Here is a 17,551-nt window from a genome sequence, read left to right as displayed (position 1 = left end):
TGTGGGCTGTTGGGGGGGGGAATTGGTAGGTTGCTCTTGTTGCGGGTTTGAGTTTTGCAGATTGCAGTGTCTTGGGGCTGGGCACCTGGGAGGTGGTCTGATTGAGGTGTCTGGGGCCTTGAATGGGTTGAGCATGCTCGGTGCTGATGGGATTCTTCCTCTTGCTCGGAGTGGGCGCCTGAGGGGGCATGGGTTCAGGTTGGGGAAGGAGGGATGGATGTGCGGGAGTTTGCCTTTGGCCGGCAGGTGCCTGGTTGGTGGAGCAGACTTCCGTCCTTTGTTGTGGGGGTTGGTAGCCTGGATAGATTTTGGGCTGAGCTGGACGGGTATTTGGATCGAAAGGAGGGGTGAAATGGGAGCTTTTTTTTTTTTTTTTTTTGGCTGATTCTGCATAAGCTTGCTTTCTCGCATCATATGCCTCTACTAATGCTAATGCATCAGTTGTTTGTTGTAATATTAAGGCATGAGAATAGTGATAATGTTAGAGATACAGATATATTTAATGATTGGAAATTATTACTAATTTAAAAATATTGAAGAAGGAACATTAAATTGAAATAACTTCTTGGTTAAGATGTTCAATAAAGCATTAAAGTCAGTGAATGTTGATGCAGATACATGATAAAGAAACTGATCATCAAAGCAATTGCATAAAAATGGCAAGAATAGATTTGGTTAAGTGGCATTAATTCCATTTTTTGTAGGTTCAGTTGATTCAACGTTTAAAAGTACAAGAGCAACATGTCTCCATATTGAATTTAATGCTGTTGATTTTGAAAATTAAGGTTCCTAAATACCTCAAAATAAGCTGTTATCTCAGTAATAAAACATTCAAGTTTTAAAGAGACAACATTAATCTCAAGTTATGAAACTGAGCATTGTAAGGTTATTGCATAACCATACATTCTAAGGTTATGATAATTCCATAAATCATCAAGACTGGAATTCTAGTGAAGCTTAAAAGGTCTTAACTGTTTAATTGTATCTTGAAATATAAATACTTTTTTGCACAAGAATTTGTGTTCTTGTCGGTTGTTTATTTTAAAAAGAGGATTGTTTGATTTTATTTTGGAATTGAAATTAAAGGAAACATCTTGTCTAGAGAGGAGAGGGGAAACTGAAACCTATGTGAAACCTCAATCACATAGTCCACATGAATTGTATTACAATGTGCTGCTTTTGCAGTATACAATTGACTGCAATATTGCATGAAGAAACTAGACACGAGGTGGCAAACAAAGGTACAAGAAATAGCTTGCTGACTTTCTAATTTCATATGCATAAATGTGAGCAAATGTTTAGTTTAATAACTGCATATTCATCAACATAATAAACATTGTTCCAGAGTAATCAAAAATATTTAACATACAATCAAAGTATGATAAAAAAAAAAAATAAAACTATTTAATCTCTAGTATTATTTCTTGAATTTGGGTCAATATGGACTCAGTGATACAGTTCAACAGGTGCAAGGCATTCTTGTGTAGCAATTTCAATTTGATAACTTAAAGAAGTGTGTTCTACAGAACAAGATTTTACATTTTACTTGATTGTGGACAAAAATTCATTAAATATTAGAGGAAAATATTAAAAAACAAAAATTAAATATCCAAGAAGAACATTGATTTAATTTGTGTCAATTTTTGTATTACTTTTCTTAATAAATTCCCCTTGTCAATTGAATTAAATTTTTATCTCCATACTTGCTGTCCTCACTGGGTACTTTATTTTATATATATATATATATATATACAAAGGGTACTAGGAAAGTTTTGCAATACAGCTTTGTTTATTTAATTTTTTCAAAGTAATTTCCTCTACGTTCAATACACCTCTCCATCCTCCGAAACCAATCTTTAAACCAGTTCTGCCAAGTTTCACTAGGGAGTAAAGCACACTCGTTGTCCCAAGCCCGTAGAAGGTCCTCATCACTGGAAAACCGCCTCCCTTTTAGCTTCATTTTCACATGCGGGAACAGTGCAAAGTCGCAGGGAGCAAGGTCTGGACTGTAGGGAGGGTGCTCGAGAAGTTTCAGTCCTGTCGTGGTCAAATATTCGGTGCAGGCTTTGGCGCGCTTAGCTGGAGCATTATTGTGATGGAGGTACCAGGTGTCCATTCTTGACTTTGGCCGCAGGTTCTTCATAGATCCAATGACTTTAGGCAGGCATTGTTCAGTATACCACTTAGCTGAGACTGTCTTCTGCGTGTCCAAAACGACACGTTCCACAGTTCCACTCGATTTGAAAAATACAGCTATCATTTTCTTCTTTACAGATCGGGATTTTCTGACAATTACGGGTGTGTTGTGATCATCAAAGACCCAAACTTTGTTTTGAGCCTTGGTCGGCAGATCGTAATAGTACAGCCAAGTCTTGTCACCTGTCACAATGTTGTTCACATACCGAGATTGTCCCTTATCAAACTTTTTTAACATCTCCCGGCACCAAGTCACACGTCATGTCATCTGCTCTTCAGTCAGTTGATGCAGCACCCAGAGAGAATAAAGTTTCTTCACGTGCAAATGATCTTGCAGAATCGAACGAATTGCTGGTGCATTTAGGCCCAAAGTATCCTCTATCTGTTGGTAGGTCACTCGCCTGTTTTCGTCAAGCATTTTCCTCACAGCAGTAACATTTTTCCTCTGTAACTGACGTTCGTGGCCTTCCCGGCCTCTCAGAATCCTCCAGGGTGAAATTTCCCCTTTGGAATTCTCTATACCACCTGAATATCGTTGTACGATGTGGACAATCATCATCTAGTGCAAGAGTCATTTCTTCTAAGCACTGGTCTATGGTTAAACCACACACGAAATTATACCGCAAAACTGTCCTTATCTCATTTCGTGACCACGATGCCATCGCAAGCACTTTACACTCTCACTACTAATGAATAACTGAGCCCATCGACTTGGCGTGGCGGCTACTATGCACGTATGAACATGTCTCAACATGCAGCAACAAGCAGCTTCCTGTGATTCATTGTTGCATCATATTGCAAAACTTTCCTAGTACATGTCTCAACATGCAGCAACAAGCAGCTTCCTGTGATTCATTGTTGCATCATATTGCAAAACTTTCCTAGTACCCTTTGTATATATATATTATTATTATTATTATTATTAGCCATGTGGTGCAAGGAAGAGTGAGGCTTATGCTGCACCAGCCAAAACAAAATTTTTCTGAATTACCCCGAGAGAGAGAGAGAGAGAAGTAGAAGGGAATCACCAAGAAAAAGAAGAATGATGATATCTAGCTCAGGACCCTGGGTGTGCCAAGCCCATACTCACCAGATGTGAGCCCCTGGGGTAAAATATAAAATATATGTATATAATATACACATATATATAAATATAAGTTGAACTTGGTTATAACGAACATGGAAATAACAAGATCATGGCTGTAACGAGCAAAAAGCCATAATGATTTTAATTTACGAATATTCTCATACAATTGCTCACTGTTATAACAAGCATATTACACAGATATACCATACAAATTTTGGTAACTATGCAAACATTCGTAAGGCCGCCTCCGTAGCCAGGTGGGCAGGAGCAACAGTACGTAGCACACGCTTCTTGATTAGACCAAGGTTCGAGCCCGTGACCACCAAATACGGAGGATGCAGAAAGGTCAGGGAATGACCACCGCATATCCCTGGAGCAATATGGCCTTAGTGAGCCCCTGGGGTAAAATGTAAAATATATGTATATAATACACACACACACACACACACACACATATATATATATAAATATAGTTTGAACTTGGTTATAACGAGCAAAAAGCCATAAAGATTTTAATTTACAATTATTCTCATACAATTGTTCACTGTTATAACGAGCATATTACACGGATATACCATACAAATTTTGGTAACTATGCAAACATTCGTAAGGCCACCTCCGTAGCCAGGTGGGCAGGAGCAACAGTGCGTAGCACACGCTTCTTGATTAGACCAAGGTTCGAGCCCGTGACCACCAAATACGGAGGATGTGGAAAGGTCAGGGGAATGACCATACTCACCTCATATCCCTGGAGCAATATGGCCTTAGTTGCTAATGCTCCTAAAAAACCAAATAACAAACAAGCAAACATTCATAATTGCTCAAGTAGTCGAAAAAACCCAATTCTTGGAATAGACAAAAATGAAAAGGGTGACTTAGCTTTTATGACCATATGCATTAGATTAGTGACCAGTTTAATTCCTTGTCCTTTCAGGAACGGGGTTTCACAACCTTTTCCTTTCACAGGCTTGTCCTTTCACAGCCTTTTAAAATGCACTACTTGCTTGATGTTTGTGGAGCAGTCGGGTACGGGACATGATACTGCCTTTGTCTTTGTGTGTGTGTGTGCGCAATGCAAGGAGTGTAAGGAAATCAGGCGACAACTCAGTGTTGTTATGGGCCTATATGAGAGCTTGAAGGACAGGGTGGATGCCCTCGGAGGATTAAAAGTGAGGGGCCCATAAAGCTCTCAGCTGCCCACACCAATGCCAAGCTTGCACTTGGTCATCACGCAACACAGCGGCAGCCCCCAAGGCAAAATGCGCTGGTCCCAAATGAACTAGTAGTTGTTGGTGACTCTATTGTCAGGGAAACGGGAAACATGATTTGTAAAAAGGATAGGTGGAACAGGACCAGGGTATGTCTGCCAGGGGCAAAGGTTGATGACATTGTAGAGCGGATATCATCTTTTAAGGGCACAAAAGGTGATATAGTTGTACATGTAGGCACTAATGATATTAAGAGTAGGAGACCAGCGGAATTACTTAACAAGTACAGGTCACTGTTGAAAAAAAGCCATGAATTAGGGTTGAATTTGAAAGTGTCTGCAATTCTGCCCAGACACGATAGGAGGGAGTATATGATGAGAGCCCTGTCAATCAATTCGGCCCTGGAAAGATTGTGCAGGGCTCAAGAGGTAGAATTTTTTTCAGCCTGGTTGTACTTGTTAACAGGAGAGACTGCTTCTACAGGGATGGGATACACTTAAATAGAAAGGGTGCAAGAATGTTTCCTGATGCTATCGAGGCAGTGTTAGGTGGGTCGGAAAACTGCTAGATTGGGAGGATACAAGGACTACTAAATTAACAGTAGCCACTGGCAGAGGTGGAAGTGATTCTTGCACTGCTTCTATTGAAATGAGCAGAAGCCTGAAAAACAAGATGCAGATATTTCAGAGACTGCTGGGAGTCATTGCGGTACAAGTAAACACATGGGTTGTGTTAGGGTAGCCAAGAATAGAAACAGGTGCATGTATACCTGCATGTACACCAATGCTAGGAGTTTGGTAAATGAATTTGAGGTATTGCTCAAAACATCAAAGACAGATATTGTTGGGATATCAGAGACGTGGTGTCACACAGATATAAGGAATGCGGAACTGGAATTTGGGGAATACAATGTGTATAGAAAGGATAGACAGGACAGGAGGGGAGGAGGGGTTATGCTATTAGTTAAGAAACACATAAAGTCCAAGGAAGTGAAGCCAGTCGACATCCATGGACAGGGCAGTGTCGAGTCAGTTTGGTGTGACATAAGCATAGGGAAATCAAAATTGAGAGTAGGAGTGTGCTATAGGCCTAATGACTCATCTGCAGAATATTTCTGCAGATGAGTCATTAGGCAGAATATCTGCAGAATATATCTCTATATCTATATCTGCAGAATATATCTCTATATCTATATCTATATCTAATCCTATATCTGCAGAATATAGGCCTAATGACTCATCTGCCATATTTCCCATCTGCAGCTCTAAAGATCACACCCAAGCGGATTGCTCAGTCAAAACCCCTGTTTGTCCAAACTGCAAAGGAAGCCATCCAGCCTTTTCCAAAACTTGTGAGCTATGGATAACAGTAAAGAAAATTCAAAATATAAAATTTAAAATAAAGTCATGTTTCCTGAAGCACGTAGACAAGTTATGTCAACCTCTACATCTATTCTACATCTATAACAAGTTATAGATGTAGAATAGATGTGCGGAAATTTGCCTTTAGCCAGCGGGTGGTTAATTGCTGGAACAAACTTCCATCTGTCGTTGTGGAAGTTGATAGGTTAAATAAATTTAAGGAGGAACTGGACAGGCAATTGGAGGGTATGGTGTGATTTTTTTTTTTTTTTTTTTTGGCTGATGCTGCATAAGCTCCTACACTTGCTTTCTTGCATCAAGTGCTACTACTACTACTACTACTAACCGTGCATAGTGGTCGTTCTTATGCAGCTCACACTTGAAACTTTGTTTCTACTGGAGCTCAAATAATCCTCCAAAAAAAAAACTAGTGAAGCCACAAATACTCCAATCAGCATTCCTACTCATACTCTATTGGACCCATTTGAAAAATAACAATTAAAATCTGAATCAGTTTAAAAAAAATGGAATCTCCCACCAACAGTATGGATGTAGATGAGCTGCTAGATAATGAGGAGCCCATTCTAGAACTCCATGCAGATGACACCATGGATATTGGACACCCCACATTCTCAAAAAAGGGCTGGAAAAACTGTCCCACGTACAAAAAACAGTCAGATGAATCAACCTCAGGTAAACCTAAATAATGCATAACATCATACAATGGAATTGCAGAGGACTAAGCAGTCATTCTGATGACTTAAGAGATTTAATAGCTCAATTCAATCCCATAGGTGTATGCTTACAGGAAACATTCATGTCACCCTAAGTTTTGCCAAAATTTTCAAGTTATACCATTTACAGACGAAATAGGAACTCAGAATCACCTGCACGTGGAGGAGTTGCTATTCTTGTTAACGCTAACATACCATCCAGGCCGATCCAATTGAGAACTATCCTAGAAGCTGTGGCAGCTCGCATTGCACTTGATACATCATTTACCATTGTTTCCATTTATATTCCACCGTCTGCACCACTTCTGTTTCAGAACTTGGCAACCACATTGCACAACTCCCAACTCTAATTTGTCTTTTTGGTGACTTTAATGGACACCATCCATTGTGGGGATCTACCACAATGGATAGAAGAAGCAAATTGATGGAGGAATTCATGCGTAATAATGATCTTAATTTATTAAATTCTGGATCTCCTACTTACATCCACTTAGCAACCGGATCTGCTTATCAATAGACTTGTCAGTTTGTTCACCATCCATATTTCCAATCATGATATGGTCGGTATTAACCGATCTCTTTAACAGTGATCACTTTCCAATTATTTGCTCGCTACAAACAGCGGTAACTCCAAATCCCGATCAGCAATCCAATTGGCAGTTTATAAAGGCAAACTGGGGTGGCTATTCTGCCCAAATACTCTTAGACATATTTTATGTTCAAAGGCAACATATTGATGATGTAAACACTTACATAACCAATCAGATTTGCAGCTAAGGCTTCCATTCCAAAATCAATGCTATACAGAAAACACAGAAATCACTGGTGGAATACAGATTGTTTAATTGCCAAACAGGAAAAAAACCGTGCTTGGAATAATTTCTGCAAGTATCCCACCACTAGTAACCTAATTGCTTTTAAAAGACTAAAAGCAAAAGCTAGACAAGTTAGGCTCGGCTGCCCTCTCCGTGTGTAGCACATGCTTCTTGATTAGACCGGGGTTCAAGCCCGTCGCCACCAAATACGGAGGATACGGAAAGGTCAGGGAATGACCACAGCATATTCCCGGAGCAATATGGCCTTAGTTACTAATGCTCCTAAAAACCAAATAACAAACAAACAGCTTCCCTCTCCGATACTTCATTGGAAAGGGAAAGATATTTCTATTCCTGAAGAAGTTGCAAATGCATTAGCGGAATCATTTGCAAAAATCTCAGCTTCTGCCACCTATGCGTCCACCTTCCAGAACATCAAAGCAGATGCAGAACAGTATAATATCAACTTCTTCACACGCCGCTCATTCCTGTACAACCAACCGTTTACATTAATAGAACTTCAAGAATCATTAAACAGATCTTCCAATAGCGCTGCAGGTCCAGATGGAGTTCATTGTATTATGCTAAAGCATTTATTTGGAGAAAACTTGAGAACCCTATTAATTTTTTATAATTGGACCTTCTCTGAAAATGCCTTTCCTTCTTCCTGGTGCCATTCGTTCATTATCGCCTTACTAAAACCAGGAAAAGATTCTTCCTGTGTTGAAAATTACAGGCCAATATCTCTTACGAGCTGCATGAGAAAAATTTTCGAAAGGATGGTTCATACTAGACTCACTTACATCCTGGAGTCAGAGAATCTCCTTCCAGAACAACAGTATAGCTTTCGGAAAAATAGATCAACGTTGGACGTGCTTATCAAAGCCGAATCCCATATCCACAATGCCTTTGTCATGAAACAACATGAAACAATTTAGATCTTGAAAAGGCATTTGATACTACATGGCATCATGGTATTATTAGGGACCTTTACCATCTGGGACTTCGGGGCCATTTGCCGGAAATAATTCAAAATTTCCTACAGTTGCGCTCTTTTCAGGTCCAATATAAAAACATACTCCATACTCTCTACATCTCACATTCAGGAAAAGGGAGTCCCGCAGGGATCAATACTTAGTCCAACACTATTTTCAATCTGAGTTAGCAACATGACACAAGATATCCCAAAAACTGTTCAAACTTATTTGTATGCAGATGATCTTACCATTTCATGTCAATCTCAAAGTATGAATACCATTGAATGGCAAGTACAACTTGCCATAACCAAAATAGAAGCTCTCCATCCTGAACTTGAACTACAAATAAGCAATACTCCAATCATGCTTGTTAATACTGTTAAATTTCTTAGACTAATATTAGACATCAAGCTAAATTTCCAAGCCCATATCACTTATTTGAGAGCTTCTTGTATGAAGCAATTGAATATACTTCGATCGTCTCGTCAATGTCATGGGGAGCTGATCTATATACTTTAATGCATCTTTACAGAAGTTTAATCCATTCACGGCTAGATTATGGTTGTCCAGTTTTTGACTCTGCCCGGAACACTTCTTTAAAACGACTAAATATGATCCATCACAGTGCTCTGAGGACTGCACTAGGAGCTTTCAGGACTTCTCTGATCCAAAGTCTTTATATTCAAGCGCATGATCCCCCATTACATCTGCACAGAAAAACACTACTGCTTCACTACACTGCTAAGATCTGGAGTTTACCATCGCACCCAAGTTGAGAGTATCTTTATAATACTCGTTGGTAAAAGCCTTCTATGAGAGCAAGCCAAATGAAAATAGACCTGCCTCGCTCAGGATCAAAGAGCTTGTTCACAGTTGGAATGTCAAATTAAATGAAATTTTTCAAGACACAACTACACCTGTTCCACCTTGGACATATGTGTCTGTCTCTCAAGATATACACTTCCTCCAGTGGGGGAAAAATATTATACCTCCCTGCATTCAGTTACATTCAGCTCATGCTACTATGAACAGCCATGCCTGTAAAATTTATACAGATGATTCCAAAACTGACAGTATGGTAGGTGCTGCGGCAGTTTTTCCTTTATGTACAATTTCATCCACACTACCGCTAGCTTGCAACGTCTTCACAGCTGAATTGTATGCCATTCAGTTACCGCTTAGTAAGATTATTGAGCTATCCATCTCATCTGTCATAATTTACACAGACTCCCTGAGTGCTCTCTCTGCCATAAGGAAGAATTTCTCCTCTTCTCATCCTACATTGAAACAGATTCATTCCCAGCTATTTTCTTGCAGTATGTCCAATCAGTCTATCAGTTTTAGCTGGATCCCTGGCCATTCAGGCATTCCGGGAAATGAAAGTGCTGACTTTGCCGCTAAACATCCTCAACCCGCTCTCTCACAACATCCTCAGGTTCCTTTACTCTGACTATAGGTCTGTCATACGCCAAGAGTGCTACGATAAATGGTCACAGACCTGAAAAAGTGACACCAACAATAAACTTTACCAGATAAAAGAAGATCCAAAGCTGTGGTTATCTGGCATCCGACAAAACAGATGAGAGGAAGTAGTACTGGCAAGACTCAGAATTGGACACACTCGTCATACTCATCTCTTTCTATTATTGGGAGAAAACCCGCCGCAGTGCTCATCCTGTCAGATGCAATTTACGTTGCATCTGACAGGATGAGCACTGAAGTCCATCATTTTCTGGTTGATTGTCCTTTACATTCAACCATCCGGTCAAACACTTTTCAGTCACTCTTCACGTTGAACATATCACCTGATTTATCTAATTTCTTAGGAAATGAAGCAAATATTGAAGAACTTTTATTATATCTAAAGCATATTGGCTTGTACAGAAGCATATAATTTAATCTCTCTAACAATATGCTTTTGGGAATTAACTATGAACAGACACAGTTTGGCCTTAGTAGCCCTTGTGTTGTTAAACCGAATAACAACAACAACAGCAAATCACTATCTCCCAGTGCATTCTGCTTAGTGTTGCTACATACTGGCAATTGAATTGCTAGTTTTCCCTAATCTAACTTATCTTAATTAAGTTACAGTCCGTTAGCTTTGGAAAATAGGATAAGTAATTTGCAGTTAAAAGAAAATATGCAGTTAAACTCAGTTTCCTTGGTCACAGTTTGGCTTGCCTTGCCTACATAGTGCTATTGATGAAACTGACCATATGAAAGTGCTGGTGAGAAGTGTATTGCACGTATCTGAGTACACAATCCACAAAAAATTGCCCCATGCATACCTTTGTACTTCTGTTTGGTTCAAAAACTGTGCTAGAGGAGGAGAAATGTTGTATATTTTTCTTTGACCTATGTATCCATATCAACAGTACACCCATGTTAGTCTACGGAAATACATTCACATAGGCTTCTACCTCTACTACATTTCCAGGTACGCTAATCAGTAAATTTTCATTGAGAGCTCCTGATGAACAGTGCCATACCTTTACACAGGAACAATTTAACAGGAAAAGTGAAATAAATTGAATTCAAAATGATCTAATGAGATTCCAATACCCAGTGAACTTCATCGCCCAACATGTGCAGTGTATCTAGTGAACATAATCCAATCCTACTATAAGACTGAAAATAAAATTTATAACAAGGTTGGTAGTACTATTATTTATACATGACAATAACTGGAAGTTATTCTAGTATCTTATGATCCTAAAATCTCTGCTTTATCCTATGTGCACATTTCTAGTTTGCTCTTGTTGATATTTTTAGTTGAAAATCTCAACAAAGGCAAAGTTATTTACAGGATAGACTGTAAATAACTTTGCCAGAGTTGTCCAGAGTAAGTTAAATACAAAACAGCAGGTGTACAAGAATAAAACAGCATAACAGTCCACAGTGTTTTCAAAAGGTCAGCCATGCCAGAGGATTTTTGGGAATTTAACTGCAAGATTTGATCTAGGGACACCATATCGATATGAAGGAAGTACAAAAAAATAGTCATTTGTTACCTATAAAGCACAACTTTACCACAAGCCTTCAACAGAGACATTGAAGAAATAATCTTTGATATGGTATATACACTGAAAAATTCAAAGCATCCAAGGTCTCTCTCTCTCAGATCCACACAGAATCACCCCTACAAACAGAACTCATGTGTGTATGCACACCATAAATGTAAGAATAAAGGACATTCTCTTCAGAATGTTGCACTTGCTGTGCAGTTCATATTTTCAAGAAGATACATAGTGGAACTCTAGGTTTCTTGTACATATCCATTTTATTGAATTATTTGTGAATGGTCTTCTTTTTAGTAGGTTACAGTCGATAGTAGTAGTTTGTTGAAGATTAGTAGATCTGTTTTAATAAATTGATTAACTATTAAAGGATCTTTAATTTAAATATAACTTTTTTTAAAAAATACTGCATTTTTTAATCCAGGTGTTCATAGGACATCGAGCCGATGTGTTGCTATTAAAGTAATCGACAAACTAAGATTTCCAACTAAACAAGAAGCACAATTGAAAAATGAAGTTTCTATTTTGCAAAATATTCACCATCCTGGAGTTATTAATCTGGAAAACATGTTTGAGACTCCTGAAAAAGTAAGTGTGCATATTCCTCTCTGTTATGAAAGGGGTCTTGATTTTTTTTTTAGCATTTTTTTTCCAAAAATAAAAAATAGACTTGGGATATCAAAATTTTAACCAAGAGAGCACCCTAATAGATATTTTTATTTCAATCCATCTAGAAACAAGGTAGTGGTCGCTCATATTATAAACTCATTTAGAATGTTATTTATTTAAATAAATAAAATAAATTTTCTGTTTATACCCCAGCACGACAACCAAGTCAGTAGAGTTTACAATAAATCGTCAATACAAATATTTATCGTTTTTAGTAGTCATGGGCTTGAACCCCGGTCCACTCAAGGAACGCGTGCTATGCAGTCCTCGCTCCTGACCACTGGGCTAGGCACCTCCGTAGCCATGTGGGAAGGAGCAGCAGTGCGTAGCACACGCTTCTTGATTAGACCGGGGTTTGAGCCCGTCACCACCAAATACGGAGGATGCGGAAAGGTCAGGGAATGACCACCGCATATTCCTGGAGCAATATGGCCTTAGTTGCTAATGCTCCTAAAAACCAAATAACAAACAAACAAACAACCACTGGGCTACGTCAGACCTATAGTCTGATTAGCATTAGTAGAGGAATATGATGCAAGAAAGCAAGTTATGCAGCATCAGCCAAAGAAACACCACTCCCATTTCATCCCTCCACTCGTTCAAAATACCTGTCCGGCTGAGCCTTAAATTTATTTAGGCTATCAACTTCCACAACAAGGGATGGAAGTCTGTTCCACCAACCAACTACCCACTGGCTAAAGGCACATTTCCGCACATCTATCCTACATCTGTCTTTCCTCAATTTGAATTTATGCCCTCTCAGGTGATTATTCTGAGCAAGAGGAAGAATCCCATCAGCATTGAGCATGCTCAAACCATTCAAGGCTTTATACACCTCTATCAGATCACAGAAAGCTAGATGCTGTAGTTTGCAGAATGGAAGCCTTTCTAGGAGCACCTCTTTGTTCCCTTCACCAATCTGGTTGCCCTTCTCTGCACCCATTCCAGCAGATCTACATCCTTCCTAAAGTGAGACCTCTAACCCTGTATACAGTACTCAAGGTGTGCCATTACCATGGCCTTATAAAAAGGGATAATCACCTCCTTATCTCTGCCTAGCAAAGTTTCTGTATATCATTGACAAAACACCATGAGCTGTCCTGGCACCATGTCTGCACTGCTCAGAGAATTTCATGTCTGACTGCACAGTTATTCCCGGTTCTTTTTCATTCTCCACTACCTTGAGTGTAGCACCACGCAGTTGATAAGTTCACCATTATTATATGATAAGTTACTCTAGAGTTACTACTACCCATGTCCCGTACCTTGCATTTGTCAACGTTAAACTTCTTTAAACTTCAACTGCCATTTCTTAGCCCATCAACCCAATTTTTGTAGATCTTGTTGTAGTAGCTCACCCTGACAACTGTCATTAACCACCCTGCCAACATCTAATATAGTTAGGGAAGGATGTTACATGTTTGTTTTCCATGAAAATTAATTGTACCAATAACAACTCTTCTGTCATGTGAGATTAATAATATAGTTTATTAAGCTTATAGCACAAAACACTATAAATTTAAGGGTGATATTTCAGTCAAATTATCGCTACTGTGGTCTGACGATAGGCAGCAGTAAGTTGCCCAAAACATCTCCCTTAAATGTATAGTGGTTTGGGCTATGAGTTTAATAAAGTATTAACCTGAGATTAATCTCAGATAAAATTAGATAAAACATGTGAGATTAATAAATTATTAATCTCACGTGTAGAGGAATGGTTAATTGATTTTCACCCTGTCATCCTTTGTGTCATCTGCAAACTGACATTTAGCCTGATATGCCTTTATCAGTATCATTGATAAATATTGAAAACGACAGTGGACCCGAACTGTGAACCCTGGGGAACTCCACCAAGATCATTAGTCCACGAAGAGCAGTGCCCAATGATTACCACTCTCTGTCTTCTTCCACTTAACCATCTCTTTATCAATAGCAGTAACTTGCCCTTAATGCTAGTGCTCCAGTTTGTATAGCTGTCTTTGATATGCAACAGTATCAGAAGCCTTGCTGAAATCCAAGTATATGATATCAAAATTATTTTTTTGCATCTAGTTCCTTGGTCGCTACCTCATAGTAACCTTAGATCGGTTAGACAAGATCGCTCTTTGACAAATCCATGCTGTGATTGCATAGCTGTATATAATTGCATGCCTATCCAAATGGTCCTGCATTACTTCTTTAACCAATGATTCCATTATTTTTCCTGGAAGAGATAGTATGCTAACAGGTCTGTAAATACTCATTTAATCTTTTCATCCTCCTTTATGAATTGGGGATACATTTTCACATCTTCATAGAGACCTCCCCGAATTCCAAGGATGCTCTCATAATTACGGCTAAAGGCTTGCTTACCTCCATTATCACTTCTTTTAACATGATTGGATAGATCCTATCCATCCCAGGTGCCTTTTTTGTTCAGCCTCAACAATTCCTCTTTCACTTTCCTTTTAGGTGTCACAAAGTAATTTAGCTCCCCATTGGAGTTTGATAAACTTCTGGCATCTCCTGTCCTAATTAATTCCTCATACATGAATGTAAATGCAAAATACCTATTCGGTTTGTCAGCAGCCTGAGCAGGGTCATCAGCCATTAATCCATTGACATCAAGTGTGATTCATTACCTTACTTCTACTGTTAATATAACTGAAGTTCTATATAATGACCCGTTAGGGGAATGAGAAAAACAGTCCTTTTATAGGAAGGACATTATATCAATTGTTCATAAAATCAGCAACAAAACAAGTAAAAGCTTGAACAGTTAATGTAATTCTACTAATACTATGTAGTATAATCTTATTTAAAATATGTACTACAGATTAAACAAGAAAAAATCTGATTGTAGAGTGCAGTAAAGTTACAATTAAATTGTAAATTTCACAACATAGGCTACATACCTATCAAGACCTATAAGAGAATTTTTTCATACTTTAAAATAATTTATCAAAACAGACTGTTTCAATTGAACAGCATGTTTTAAAATAGAATTATGATGGTGCGTGATAGCTGTTATTTCAATTTCACAGTTAGGCTGTGCTTTAAAAATCAGTGTGCAAGTTCTAACCCTTGATGAGCATTATTTCTTCCCTATTATCAGACTGTTCTTCACAAATAATAGAGGAAGAAGCATGAAAACTTTACACATTGCATCATTCAAGCAGGTAAATCCAGCATGTTTGAAGCAGTTGGTGATCACTTTTTCATAAACTTCATCCATCCCATGCTGAAACACTTAAATATATTGCCTGGATGTCAATTTCGCATTGATTTTTGCTTTCAAGATATAGCACAATTTTGTTTAATAGCATTCTTTGGTAGTTGTTTTTAAATAGTTTTCCTTACTTTAATTTGTAGTGTCAATGTTCATGGCTGCATTTTTGCCACACTTTTTTTGAAAGACAGGGCACAACAAGTCTTAAATTTCTGGAACCAGCTATCTGAACTTATAAATTCTTCAATATTCGTTTGATGCATAACGATTCAGCCTTAGCTTTTAAAAGATTACCATCTATGGGAACATTTTCTGCACGCATCATCATTAGCCATTCCAAAAGTACCTTTTCAAGATCTGAATACTTTGCCTTTTGTGCTCGAATCCTACCCAGTGCAGAAGATGTCTCTAAACTTTGAATCTTTTTCCAATCTTTCAGAATAGAAAACAGTACTCTTAGGAATGCCGAATTGTTTGGTGATGTCTTAGTATGCACATGATATCTATAGCTTTCAAAATCCTAATTTTAAATGCAATTGGCAAAGCTATCCACTTTCTTGGCACAAAAAATTAATAAACAGACACTCTAACTAATGAAATTAACTTCTAGTTCATTCTTAACTTCTAGTAAATTCAGCTCATTTCATTACTGCACTGTGAGAAAAGAGCGTGGGAAATCTTAACAAATTATTTTTCATGGTCAGGCTGCAATTACTTCAATATATTTGAAGTTCGGTCATTTTTAAAAGTGAATATTGTAATAAAAAATTAAAGTGTGTGTACCCTGTACACACAAAAGATATTTTATGTGAAAACATCCTTGACTTGGAAGAGGTTAGCAAAACCCATTCATAGAATACCATGACATCACAATTAAGTATGGTGCCTCTGTAGCCAGGTGGGCAGGAGCAGCAGTGCGTAGCACATGCTTCTTGATTAGACTGGGGTTCGAGCCCATGACCACCAAATACGGAGAATGCGGAAAGGTCAGGGAATGACCACCGCATATCCCCAGAGCAATATGGCCTTAGTTGCTAATGCTCCTAAAAACCAAATAACAAACAAGCAAACAATTAAGTATGATTGCAACAATACAAATATTTGACAGCAATATTTGCATTGTTGCAAACGTTGTGGAGATATGTAACAGAAGGTATTTCCGTTACTCTTCCATCGTTGGGTGCTGCTATAGATGTTTTCACATCAAAACTAATGCAAGAAGTGATTGTTGTTTGTTCAAGTGAGTTTTATTGTTGCGTTCTTGAATCTGAACTGTTTAAATTTTTAAACAGTTTAATCTAAACTTATTTACACTACTTAGAAGGTTGATGTTGATCAAAACCTTGAGAAGCAGATTTTATTAAAGTTTGCATTTTTTTTTGCATAATATTACTACCCGCTTACACTGCTGAATCAACGTTAGTGACCGAGTTAGCGTCATTTAAGAAATGACGTCATTTCTGTCTCTTATTTTGAAAGATGCAATGTTTTATTATCACGCCCTCTACTTACTCCACCGGATCAATATTAGTGACTGAGTTAGCATCATAAGTGCCATTTAGGAAGTGACATCATTTAAAAATCTAACAGCCACCTAATAGGAAATTACATCATTTCGTAAGGAAATTTCGTTATCAGTTGGTTTTACTCTAGTGCCGCCATAGATGGTTTCACATCAAAAAGTAAAAATTCAGATTGAGAGGTAGAAATGTATGGTTGCTATAGAGAAATCCTTTTATTTTCAAGGTCATTATTCTGAATGTAAAATAGCATTAGGTTAATGAGAAATTAGCTGGGACCAACCACATTGGACGTTTCATTTGTTGTGATGTTAAAAAGAAGGTTGCTATAAAGAGCTTCAACTGTATAAACATAGAAGTCTTTCCTGTTTTTCTTTGCATTCTTTGTCATTTTTTAGCATGTCTAACATCCTTTGTAACTTGATTACAGACATAATTTATGTCTACCATAGGCTTCTGAATCACCTGATAATTTATATGCAATCTATGCACTTTTCTTCTCTGCTGCAAGTCTCAATAGTTCATCTGGCTTAAACTCCATATTAGGTCACTGTAATCGTTTACTTGCTGCCACCCAATGGGTCTTTTACCTACACATTCTTAATGCATGAAGAATTATTGCCGATAATCAAATCAAAGGTATTGCTTGCCCTTGTTGCCTCTCTAACATGCTACTGTAACTCCAATTTTAACTTTCAGTCAACATCTGGAAGTTAAATCCCCCATTTGTGAGACATTCTGATTTGATGGCCTACT

The 17,551-nt window shown here is 38.1% G+C and overlaps 1 protein-coding gene across 1 annotated transcript in view; it reads left to right on the top strand.

Moving 5' to 3' along the window:
• LOC150088444 (serine/threonine-protein kinase D3-like) overlaps positions 1 to 17,551 on the top strand; it is a 550,939-nt gene that overhangs the window by 381,206 nt on the left and 152,182 nt on the right. Inside the window, exon 15 of the mRNA XM_090370161.1 lies at positions 11,823 to 11,986. Coding sequence (XP_090226287.1) covers positions 11,823 to 11,986 — 164 coding nt within the window. The remainder of the gene's footprint in view (positions 1 to 11,822; positions 11,987 to 17,551) is intronic.

The sequence above is a fragment of the Mastigoproctus giganteus genome, chromosome 3 (genome assembly GCF_048544385.1).
Source record: "Mastigoproctus giganteus isolate SK-2022 chromosome 3, ASM4854438v1, whole genome shotgun sequence".
Lineage (NCBI taxonomy): Eukaryota > Metazoa > Arthropoda > Arachnida > Uropygi > Thelyphonidae > Mastigoproctus > Mastigoproctus giganteus.
The sequence above is the reverse complement of the archived record's forward strand: the minus strand, read 5'-3'. Positions and strand labels throughout refer to the sequence as shown.